General features: G+C 33.4%; 1 protein-coding gene across 1 annotated transcript in view; it reads right to left on the bottom strand.

Moving 5' to 3' along the window:
• Positions 1 to 13,360, bottom strand: part of man1a1 (mannosidase, alpha, class 1A, member 1) — a 219,887-nt gene that overhangs the window by 127,355 nt on the left and 79,172 nt on the right. The window contains exon 3 of the mRNA XM_087298827.1: positions 10,470 to 10,585. Within this exon, the coding sequence (XP_087154953.1) occupies positions 10,470 to 10,585 (116 nt within the window). The remainder of the gene's footprint in view (positions 1 to 10,469; positions 10,586 to 13,360) is intronic.

Here is a 13,360-nt window from a genome sequence, read left to right as displayed (position 1 = left end):
AATGAGTTAAAACATTTTTTTGTTTTTTTTGTTTTTGGTACAACTTAATTGTTTTATGTTTAATTCACCTAAATTTGTAAAACAATTAAGTTAACTTAATCAATTTGTGTTGGGACAACATGAAGTAATTGTGTGGAACCCTGCATTGTTTACAGTGTGCAAAGTGTAAAGGCGTTTGCTGTTTGTTCAAACTACTAACTTTTAAATGATTTTAAACAACACAATTTTTTATTTTTCTTTGTCTTTTACAGTGTGAAGTGAAAAAAGGTAATAACTAATTTTATTATGATGGAACAAAACACAGGTAAACAAGAAACAATGATAATATTAAAGCTCACCCCGGCAAATAAGACTCACAGCAGACTCCATTCAAAAAATGAAATGTGCTGCTTGTTCAAACTTCATAATTAAAATAAGTTGAAACGACACATTTTTGTGTTTTTTGGCACAATGTTTTCGGGACTAAATTCTTTTATGTTCAATTCACTGAAAAATGTTGAACCCAGCATTTTTTACATGGTGTAAAGTGTAAATGACATTTGCTGCTTGATCAAACTACTTATTTAAGTGTTGAAACAACATTTTTTGTGTGTTTATTGAAACAACTAAATTGTTTTATGTTCAATCCACTTAAATGTGTAAAATTATTAAGGCACCTTAATTGATTTGTGTTGGGACAACAATAAGGAGTTGTGTGGAAACAAGCATTTTTTCAATGTGTAAAGTAAAAAAATAAATAAATAAATAAAACTCATTGCATTCTGAAGGAATAAAGCACAGGAAAACAAGAGACAAACTGAGACTGGCACTCAAAAAAATGACATTTGCTACCAAATTACTTATTTAAAATGAGTTAAGACAACACATTTTTTGTTTTTTAATACAACTTAATTGTTTTATGTTTAATTCACTTAAATTTGTAAAACAGTTAAGTTAACTTAATCAGTTTATGTTGGGACAACATGAAGTAATTTTGTGGAACCCTGCATTGTTTACAGTGTGTAAAGTGTAAAGACGTTTGCTGTTTGTTCAAACTACTAACTTTAAAATGAGTTGAAACGACACAAGTTATTTATTTATTTATTTATTTATTTATTTATTTAATTTTTTTTTGCCTTTTACAGTGTGTGAAGTGAAAAAAGGAAATAACTAATAACTAATTTTATTATGAGGGAACGAAACAGGAAAACAAGAAGCGATGATAATATTAAAGCTCACCCCGGCAAAAAAGACTGACAGCAGACTCCATTCAAAAAATGAAATATGCTGCTTATTGAAAGTTGAAACGACACATTTTTGTGTTTTTTGGCACATAATGTTATTGGGACTTAATTGCATTATGCCTAATTCACTGAAAAACGTGGAACCCAGCATTTTTTACATGGTGTAAAGTGTAAATGACATTTGCTGCTTGATCAAACTACTTATTTAAGTGTTGAAACAACATTTTTTTTGTGTGTTTATTGAAACAACTAAATTGTTTTATGATCAATTCACTTAAATGTGTAAAATTATTAAGGCAACTTCATTGATTTGTTTTGGGACAACATGAAGAAGTTGTGTGGAAACAAGCATTTTTTTCAGTGTGTATAGTGTAAAAAAAAAAAAAAAAAACATGAATAAATAACTTATTGCATTCTGAAGGAATGAAGCACAGGAAAACAAGAAACATTGTAAATATTTAAGCTGACCCCTCCAAAATAAACGTAGGCTGGTTTCTTTTTGAACTGCAGACTGCCCTCAAAAATTTGCTACTGGTTTAAACTACTTATTTAAAATTAGTTACATCACACAATCAACACATTTTTTTGTGTGTTTTTTTGGCACATAATTTTTTTGGGGGGCTTAATTTTTATGTTCAATCTGCTTAAATTTGTAAAAGTGATTAAGGTAACTAAATCAATGACCAGCGCAACTGTAATGTTAATTTTTTTGTGCCACGTTGTTTAAATAGCAAATCAATGTGTACCCGTTTGTGGACTCACGGATGTGCTGGTCTAAAAAGGAAGTGTGTTAAGGCGCATTGTTGGCGTGTTGCTATTTTGGGGAACTGAAATAGACCACGCCATTGACCAACTAAAAGCTGATGTAAAATCCAGTGCAGAACACGTTATTGTTATTTATGTGCCTATGCGGGTCCAAGCGCATACAGTAAACATTGCTTATTGCTTAATAAACACAAAATGTACAGTAATACACAAATATCTTTACATATGAATAAATTGAAGGATCTTCATTTATATTGTTCATTTATTCATTTGCTGGAAATTAGAACTGATTTAAGAAATAGTTTTGAAACAATTTTTTTGCGCTCAAACTAAATTAAATATGTAGGCTAATAGATGTCTTCAGTGGAGTGTGTACAACATTGTTTCCTCCATAAAAAGTAAAGGTGTAAAGTAAAGAGTAAAAGTAAAGAGGCTGAATGGAGGAGGCTCATTCTTTAACCTCGTGCAGCAGATGGTCTGTTTAACTGTTGTCTCGCTAATGAAGCGTTCAGTTTTCCCACTTGCAAAGTCCGCCATGTAAATAGTGAATGTGGTGGTGCGACACAACTGACTTTTAAAGGGAATGTGAGATGAGACTCTAATTGGTTTAATGCACGTTATTCTCAAAACACACCAATAACTCATTAAGAGAATAAGCACAAGCCTGTTATACCATGCGTCAGGGTGCAGAGCATATTTTTCTTAACAATATCATAGAAAAAAACAAATGAAGCGAGACTGCAGTCAGATCTAAGCAGATGTTGATCTTTCTTTTGAGGTGTCAATGCAGAAATGAACAAAACAATAAGCCTAATACAACATATTATAAGACTAAAATATATATATTTTTTATATCAGATGGTAATTTCGGTCAATTTTCCTAACAGATAAACAGCTCTCAGTAATATTTCAGCATGCTTTTACATTCGTATTCAACATGAAACACACAACTGCACGTAGGAATGATTGCTGGATTCATATATGTCAAACAACTGTGCTAACTGAGCAAACAAGACTTTTTTTAGTTGTGAAAGCACCCCTACTTGTTTTATGTTTATTCAAGTTAAATTTGTAAAAGCAACTAACTTAATTGATTTGTGTTGGGACAACATGAAGTAATTGTGTGGAACCCTGCATTTTTTTACAGTGTGTAAAGTGTGAAAAAGAAAACAACTCATTACATTCTGAGGGAACGAAACACAGGCAAGCAAGAGACGATGTAAACATTTAAGCTCCCCCCCCCCCCCCCCCCCCCAAAAAAACTAAGACTGGCTCATCCTGAACTGCAGACTGGAAAGTGTAAAAGAGAAACTAATAATAAAAAGAACAGGAAGAAAGTGTGTGTACTGTGAACACATTTTACCCTCACACACCAAACACAGTACAAAGAAAGAGAACAACACAACAACAGAGCTGATAAAGCTCTGCTGGGATTGAACAAAGATACAAACAAGCTCCCGTAGGAGGGTGAAGTCTGAGCGAGGATTTTTTTTTTTTTGTGTGTGTGGATTTGGGAAACTGTGAGCGTCGGGTAGAGGGGTATCCTATGGTGCACATGTTACATGAACAAATACAACACTCTCAGGATACAGAGCTATAAAGAGAAGACATTTTCTTCAGAGTGCGTCTTCAAATAATGAAAAAAGAGAACACAAATCTCATTGATGTTACACTTTCATCACACTTTTATATTTATCTGCGTTAGAGAATACTATAGCACTAGAGTACCGGTTTTCAGGCAATATGATTTTAAACACATAAAAATGTGTTGGCAACTTATTTGTTTTTTGTTCAATCCACTTAAACATGTTAAAACTAATACGTGAACTTAATTCCTTCACGTTCTCCCAAAGCAAATTTGTTGTTTGAAACTCATTTTTTAGAGTGCAGCTCAAGTCTGTAGCATTTTTCTCTTGAGTGTTCATATCAAATGTGATGGTAGATCTCAAAACCAGTTACAGGTGAGCATAACCAAATGTGTAGAGCAGCCGTTTTATTTGGCATCCTTTACATTTTCCTGCATCAATATGCAACCTGTAGCATATAACCGCAAGTCTCATTTAGCCTTTGCCATGTGATGTTAAACAGTCTGACCACAGTAAGACATTTGCGGTCTCATCCGATGGTTTGTGAGGTGAAATATTAGCGTCTCCGGGCAACCAAACAATAATGACCCACTTGTTGCTCAGCATAGGCAAGTGTTATCATGCATCATCAAATAACGTTACACAGGCAGGGTATAAACAAATATATTGGGCATTGCATTGGTAAATATCCGGATTAGGCAAGATAAATGGCTGATGTCTCGGGGTGATTATGGGTCTTATTGATATAGACTCCTTTCAAATGCTTCAATGCTTTCAGTGACAACAGATGTTTCCAGATGATGCCTTAATCTTTTTGATGACTATAAACAGGCCTGTCTGACACTGGTTTAAATAGATTATGATAAAGATTTCCTGCCCACCGATTTAGTGAAACATTTTGCATGTAAAGATTTGTATTTCTAAATGTTTAAGCACTGTATAAGCATCTGAGTTATTAATATAATTCATATAATTATTAATCTTTTGAATAATGTCAGAACTTAATGTTCTTAGGCTAGGTAAGACTTTTAAGTATGCATTGGGACTGTGTTACAAAGTTTTATTGTTATATGAAAAGTGAGACAAAGATCAAGTTTTCAGACCTTAGCAGTGTGTAAAAATCTTGATAGTTTAGTGGGTCTTGTCTAAAAAATCTGATATGTCATTTTTATTTTTTATTGGATTCAAGTCAGGTGATTGGCTGGGCCATTCTGCAGCTTGATTTTCTTTCTCTGAAAGCATTTGAGAGTTTCCTTGGCTGTGTTTTGGACCATTGTCTTGCTGAAATGTCCACCCTGGTTCCATCTTCATCATCCTGCTAAGGTAGATGTTGGATTGAAGCAGTGAACATTAATTTACAAAACTGCTGAGAAATTCCAGCTACTGTCTGGGCTTTACTGCCTTTCTACACATCCCTTTCTTCATGTGTTAAATATTTTTTTGTATGTCATTTTGTTTTATTACACGTAACTTCATTTGTAAACTAATTCGATTTGTTTTCTTAGGTAGCCTTTTGATGGGCGTGGTAAACGACAGTAAGTTCCAGATGATGTCATTCTTGCTTGAGAAAATGTTGAAAAAGCTGTACAAATGTTGACAAAGCTGTACAGGTCATTCACATATCATATGAGAAGCACTTCTCACAAAACATTATTTATACACAACAATACAAATGTTTAAATGTTGATTAGTAAACTTTCTATGAAAATAATTGAATTATAACTGCAAATCAATGATAGCCTAAATATAAAGTAGGCAAACTAGCCAACTAACGTCTGCAATTATATTAAATAAGTAAATAAATGCAATATAAATGAACACATACACACCATTACAGTCTCCGATATGTTACCAATTACAAAAAAAACTACACACAGCATGCATTTAGTCCTTATTTAGGTTCAAAAACAACACGAAATATAGCCCACAGTCAGTGCAAATCTGTACCTTAAATCTTCACCAACACATGTAAACCTCTGTAACCTCTGTTCCGTCATTCCAAGTTCATAATAATCCAAAAGGTGATGATAATAGTTAAACATTGCCTGTTCTAAAGATAAATTGTTACAGCTTTACTAGGTAAAATTTTTCTCAAATGTAATATTTATCTCTATATATAATTTTTATACATATATATATATATATATATATATATATATATATATATATATATATATATATATATATATATATATATATATATATATATAAAAATATGTATTTTAATTATATTCACTTTATTATTTAAATGTTTTAAAATATATTTAAACTAAATAAACTATTTTCTAACAATTAACTGCTATAAGTTAGTGTTATACAGATTTAAAAACATTTAACATTTATTTTATTTCAGTCATTAATGCGAACTACTAATAAAACCCCACCATAAACTACAGATTTAGACATCAAGCCACACTGTGCTTGCATTCTCTGCCTCACGGGATGTCTCTGATTGGTAAGTCTTATAAAAAGGGAAGTTCTATTTATATGCCTTTGATGAGGTTTTTCGATCCACTGGCAGTATAGTGTCTCTGTCTGAAAGGTTATCTCACTCTGGTTCGAGTCCAGTTGGGATTTGTGGTCACTGCAACACAGCAGTCTAAAAATCTGACCTTCCATGATGCTGCCTTTTACAGGAATAAAAGAATCCCACAGCATAAAAGATGAGAGATCAGGGCTGTTGATATAGTGGAGAGCCTCTACTCCTCCATTCTGCTCCAGGGTTGGATTTCTCTGTAAAGCAATCTGAGCAGTGTGTAGAACAACGCAATGTGGTAATGAGGATTCAGGAACGACCTCATAAACCAAAAATGCTAGACGTTTAACATATCAAGCTAATCTGGAAGAAATGTTTGTGTTTGATCGTTTGTGTGTTATTTGTGTGAGTGAGCCTGTATAATTTACGTTGCAATATTTTTATTTGTTGAGAGTTTTTAGATCTACCTGTGCAGGGACTGCAGGTGGAAAATAGCGGTTTGCCTTGCACAAAACATACCTCCCTTTTAAGGTCAATGTATTGTTGTGCATTTCCCTATGAAATAAATACATTTAAATTCAAATTCAAAGAGCAATGGTGACATTTACACTAGCTAATGCGTTGTTATTATTAATGAAGAACTTTTGTTATGGTTATGTCAAAGTTAAACAAAGCATATTTTACTTTCACTTTCGCTCTCGTGGATAGGGAAACCTTGTAAGCACAGACATCACTTAGCCTTTTAATTTTGTTTGTTAGGGCTGAAAGATTTGTTTCAAAACCATTTCTAAATTCTGTTCTAATTTACAGCAAACGAATTAATGAACAATAATAACGAAGTGTTGTCAAAAACCTGAGTTATATCCTAATACACATGCTGTGCCCCATATGGTCTAAAACCTGACAGGTGGGCAAATCTAAGCTTGTTTTTAATAAAAACAAATATAAATATGGATATAATAAATAATACTGCTAATATTAATAACATTATACAAAAGCAAATTGTTATGAATGAACTGAAAAAAGCCCCCGAGATAAAGAAGGCATGAAGGCAGTGGTTTTTAAATTTATGTAGGCTAGAAAACAATATGTTTTGTAATATTTTAATCCTTTATATTTATATCCTATATACATATCCTTATTATATCTTCTATATATCCTTAATATTGAAATAATTTTTCATTTGTAAAGATATTTGCGTATTGCTCTACATCTTGTGTGTATTAAGCAGTGTGTAAACGAGGCGCACAACTAACGCGCTCTGCGCTGGACAATAGACTGGCTTTGTTTTGGTCTATTGAAAAATCTATTACAGTTTCTCAAAAAAGCAACGCACCAGCAATACGCCTCTGAACGCCTTCCTTTGTAAACCAGAACGCCTATGGGCGCACTTATGAGCGCAAATGCATTTGCTATTTAAACAGCATGGCGCAAAACGCCAAAACGACTCTTGCACCAAGCTGAAACTAGCAAACAACTATTGCGTCGCGCCTTGTGCCACATTGCTCTGGGTGTATGATAGGGCCCTTACAGTCTCCAATATTACCAATTACAAAAGAACTACACACAGCATACATTTAGTTTTTATTTGGGTTCAAAAACAACACGTAATATAGCCAGTCAGTGCAAACCTCTCATCTGTATCTTTAATCTTCACCAGCACACATAACCTCTGTTAGAAATTATTTATGTCATTCCGAGTTCATAATAGTCCAAAAGGTGATGATAAAAGTTAAACATTTGTTTAGTTAAACTTGACCGTTTGTTCATGCTTTAGGTTGCTGAAAGAATCATTTGCACCTTCGTTTTTTCCGGCTTCTCTTAAATAATCACATGCACGTTTTTATCATCAGCTCAAGTTTATTTCAAATAAAGACACGCAAGTGCAAGAAAGCTCTTTGGAGAAAGTGAAACCGCTCGCACTTTTAGAGAGCCTCATAAAACAAAAACAGAGCATTGCAGATTTTCTTCTTCTTGGCTTTGTGGGTGTTCATTAAGAAGACGACTTTAGAAAGGGTACTCAAAAAGTGGTACAGTACAGTGGAAACGGCCATCAAAGCGTACCGAACCGCACCCTACCACACCATTCAGTGGAAATGGGCCAAAAGCCATTTCTCCATACACACCAGCACATTGACACGTACCTACAGGTAGTGTTTATTAACAAAGTGGTCAACTGAGACAGTGGCAAACAATGCCCTTAGATACGTAATATACAGCATGTTTGACCATTTTCACAGATGTGTAAATGCAGATCATTTTGAAAATGTATTGTAAATATGACATTTTTAAAACATTTTTTTTTAGCTACATCATTGTTGTTTAAATGTAGCCTAACATGCAAACTTTTGAAAATTGCGTCATTTTTATACACAGTTGCTCTTTGATTGGTCGTCTGGACTATTGCATATGATTTTCTGAGACCCTTTCATGATCGTTACACAAGCACCCTGTGGATTAATATTTTCTGAAATAATAATAATAAAATAAAACAATAAAATGCCAATGCAGACAAGGAGCGTTTTCATTTTAAAATGTAATTTGAAAACAAATGGCACCAAGGATTAATAATCTCTCACATTGTAATAAATAAGTTGCTAATAAGATTGAATCACTTTGAGAGAACACTACTCTGAATGGTGATGATGTAAGCTTGACTCATAGATAGCCTTACTTGCACAACTAAACACCTTTTACCTTCTCAAAGAATACTGGATGATAGCTGAGGTCAATCGAAGCAGCATGACTAAACTTTCAATGGCTACAATTATTCCACTGTAAAAAAAAGAATAATAATAATTTAAAAAAAATAGAAGCTTTGGTGCATCAGAAACGGGTTGCTTAGTATTCCAGAGACAAGCTGAATATTAATAACCATTTCACAGGGGATTTTTGTGGACTCTTTCATTGTTGGAATTGCTTGAGGGTAGAAAGAAAAGCCTTTCAATTAAAAGTTGTTTAACACTCTTCATTAAAGGATTGGACCCAGATACAGTCTTCTCTCCTGCCTTAAACCGAGGCGTACTGAAGGTGTACTAAAAAATTTTTCCATCCCTAACTAGAAATGTCTAAATACAGAGGCTGATCCAACTATAAAGAGAACTGATCCAACATCCAACCAAGCAATAATTTTGTCTATATTCTCCTGCATGCATTAATTCTTTATTTGTTCATCAACTATGATTATATTGATAATCATTGACTATATTGATTCCAGTTTCTTTTTTGATTAATCAGATTTCTGATGAGGACTTCCAGCATCATTATACGTAATCCTCAATTGTTTTATTGAATTTCCCTGTAAATGTATTCAGTGCTAATAACAAAAACTAAACTAACTAACTGACTGACTGACTGACTGACTGACTGACTGACTGACTGACTGACTGACTGACTGACTGACTGACTGACTGACTGACTAACTAACCAACTAACTAACTATATATGTTTCAGAGTATTTAAGCAGTTTTACATAATCCTTATTTGTTTTGCATTATTGAATTTAGCTGTAAATGTGTTCAGTTCTGATAAACTGACTACCAAACCAACTATGTGCACATTTGAATAATGTCGGGCTATAAACGGGTTCGGGCTTTATAGCTGTCAACAAAATGTACCTGTCGGGCTCGGGCCGAATTCTGTCGGACTGGGGCCCTATCAGGCCTAATTTTTATGGCCCGATTACAGCTCTACACCACAATGATGTAGGCAATATTATGAATAACAGCACAGCACAACAATGAACTACAACTTGAAGTTAAAGTTATACTTGAACTACAATGTGTAAGAGATCAACCGATATTATCATGGCTGATATATGAACTAAAATTTGTTTCAAAATATCATTTCTTTTTGGCTGATGAGTCCAAGATGAGACCTTTATTGGCTAAATATCAGCCACACTGCTTTCTAAGATATGAGTGTTTTATATTTTATAAATATTTATTTTATATTTCTATATTCGCAATCAATCATTTGGGACACCGGATTTAAACCCCTACTCTTTACGAGAAGTGCCATAAGATATTTAATGACCACAGAGAGTCAGGACCTCAGTTTACAGTTTCATCCGTTAGACGATGCTCACTGACAGTATAGTGTCCCCATCACTATACTGTGGCTTTAGGACTCCTAAGCCCCCTGATGGCCTCTTTAACACCACTTCCAACAGCAACCTAGTTTTTCACTCCCTTCCAGGTACTGACCAGGCTCAGCCCTGCTTAGCTTCAGTGAGTAAACCGGTCTTAGGCTGCAGGATAATAAGGCTGTACTTATATCATAATATGAGATCATTGTCATATCCCCAAGACCCATTAGCAATGCAGAAATATTCTCTTACATTAACAATAGTTTCCAAAGCATTTAAAGATACGAATCAATCGGCTCATCAGAAATTAGTATAAAACTCTTAAGTCTCACCATGTTAAAGTCGAGGTTCTTTTCCACCCATTCGGTAGCGGCTTCAAATTCGTCATACATCTCCATAATGTACAGCGTGTCCAGTGCGTCCACAATGGTGGCTCCTTTGAGACTACCTGCGGATAAATATGACAACAAACCATTTGAGAAGGCATCCTGTGGGGTTACCTCGAGGATCAAAGCCTGAAATAAACCGATAGCTTTATGATAAAGACCTCAGAGCCTCTGAGATATGGTCACTAATGCCCTGCTTCAGGGAAAATCCTGTGGAGAGAGCAAACAAACCACGGCTACAACAAACATAAACCTTGCAAGTTAACATTCTAGAAAGAAAGCCAAGGTTAAGATGAACGGATTTTACATGGGCCATGTCGGATTACTGCAGTATTTTGGAAGATAACATGAAGGGGGAAAAACACCCCTTCAGGAAAGAATGAGAGAAGACTCTCAATAATATAACAGGTCAATTGTAGATATAATAAATAAACCGGAGCACCTGGAACAAAACCCACACGAACGCAGGGAGAACATGCAAACTCCACACAGAAATGCCAACTGACGCAGCCGAGGCTCAAAGCAGCAACCTTCCTGCTGTGAGACGACAGCACTACCTACTGCGCCTCTGCGTCGCATGTTATCATCATTGTTGTTGTTTTTATTATTATTATTATTATTATTATTATTATTATTATTATTATTATGTAAATCATTTGGATAATAACAGAACATCATCTCCATAATCATCATCAGTAGTATTACTATTTAACAAATGCTTAAATTTATTGTATATTAAACAGAAGATGATTATGATTATTAATATTATAATAACATTTTTATTTTTTATTTTAAATATTTAAAAAATTATAGAAATATTTAAAAACCAATTTGATATTAACAGATCATCATCATCATCATCATGATACTCACCATCATCATCAGTAGTATTGCTAATCCACAATTGCTTAAAATTCTACTCAATATTAAACAGATAATAATTTAATAATATTAACAATAATAATAATAATAATAATAGTAATAATAAGTATGATGGTTATTATAATTATTATGTGATAACATTTTTATTATAATATTTTAAATATTATAAAATGTATAGGACGCAGTTGGTATTGCTGTCACCTCACAGCAAGAAGGTCGCTGGTTGGAGCATTGGCTGGGTCAGTTGGCGTTTCTGTGTGGAGTTTGCATGTTCTCCCTGTGTTTGTGTGGGTTTCCTCCGGGTGCTCCGGTTTCCCCCACGGTCCAAAGACATGTGGTAGAGGTGAATTAGGTAGGTGGCTGGAAGGGCATCCGCTGCGTAAAAAAAAATGTGCTGGATAAGTTGCCGGTTCATCCTGCTGTGGCGACCCCGAATTAATAAAGGGACTAAGCCGAAAAGAAAATGAATGAATGAATAAAATGTATACAAATGTTTAAAAATCAATTTGATATTAATAAATCATCATCATCATCATCATCATCATAATCTATGAATATTAAATAGATGATGATTATTATAATATATTTTTTATGATGATGATGATGTAATAATACAATTTTATTGCATTATTTTTAAAATTAATTGAAAATTAACTGAACATCATAATCATCATCAGTAGAATTACTATTATAACTGCTTAAATCTATTGAATGTTGAACTGATGATGATAATTATGATTAATATTATCATTATGTTAAAATAATTTTTTTTTATTTTAAAATTTTAAATGTTATAAAAATCTATAGAAGTATTTAAAAAATCAGTTGGATCATCATCATCATCATCAGCAGTATTACAATTCCACAATTGCTTAAGAGTCTATTGAATATTAAACAGATTATGATTATTATTTTGTAAAAATATAATTGTGTTGTATTATTTGTAATATTATAAAATGTATAAAAAACATTTAAAAATCAATTGGATTTTAACAGATCATCATGATCATCATTATCAGTAGTACTATTCCACAACTGCTTAAAAATCTATTGGACATTAAATAGATGATGATTATAATAATAATGATGATTAAATATAATAAAAATGTATAAAAATGTTTAAAAATTAATTGGATATTAACAGATCATCGTCATTGTCGTCAAAATCATCATCATCATCATCATCATCATCACCATCATCAACATCATCATCAGTAGTATTTATATTCCACTGCTAAAAAATCTATTGAAAATTAAACAGTTGATGAATATTCCACCAACTATTAATTAATAATGTACAATTATTGTTTAAATAAAAATAGAAATATATAAATTATTAGCTTTACTATTAATACTAACACTGCTACTGATATTATCCAACTATATACTGCTTTATCAAGTTAGTTACATATTTTTATGTAGATTAACATTGTTAATATAAATCTGTAAAGCTTTATTTTGTCCCCAAAATCCTAAGGGGGTTAAAAAGATCACATGTTTTTATTGGGTCAATTCAAACAACCATTTTCGGCATCATTACCCAGCAACACGAGGGGGGAAAAATGCTTCCAATTAAGGTGCTAATGTTATGACATACAAATTTAGGGAGAAAAAGGGAAGAAAAACAATGGCATATGGTAAGTGGCAGACTCCTCCACAACAACAACAAAAGACGTCTGCTAGTAGTTTTTGCATTTGTACTGATTACGAACCCAGCGGGTCGGGCGACACTGTTTTTTCTACTTTAATTATTAAAGTCTAGCACTGCATGTAACCCTCTTCAAGAAATGCAAAGCTGCCAACCAGCTGTGCTCCTCATTTAACAGTCCTGGCTCAGTGTAATGATGTCGAAGACACAACATGACAGAATTATTGCATGCAATATTTGTACGCAACCTCTCAAACACCTCCTGCCGAGCATTCGCATGCCTTTAGTTTGTGAGAGCCACTGAAAT

This window comes from Danio rerio, chromosome 20 (assembly GCF_052040795.2).
Source record: "Danio rerio strain M-AB ecotype USA chromosome 20, GRCz13ab, whole genome shotgun sequence".
NCBI lineage: Eukaryota > Metazoa > Chordata > Actinopteri > Cypriniformes > Danionidae > Danio > Danio rerio.
This window is presented reverse-complemented; position numbering and strand designations above follow the sequence as displayed.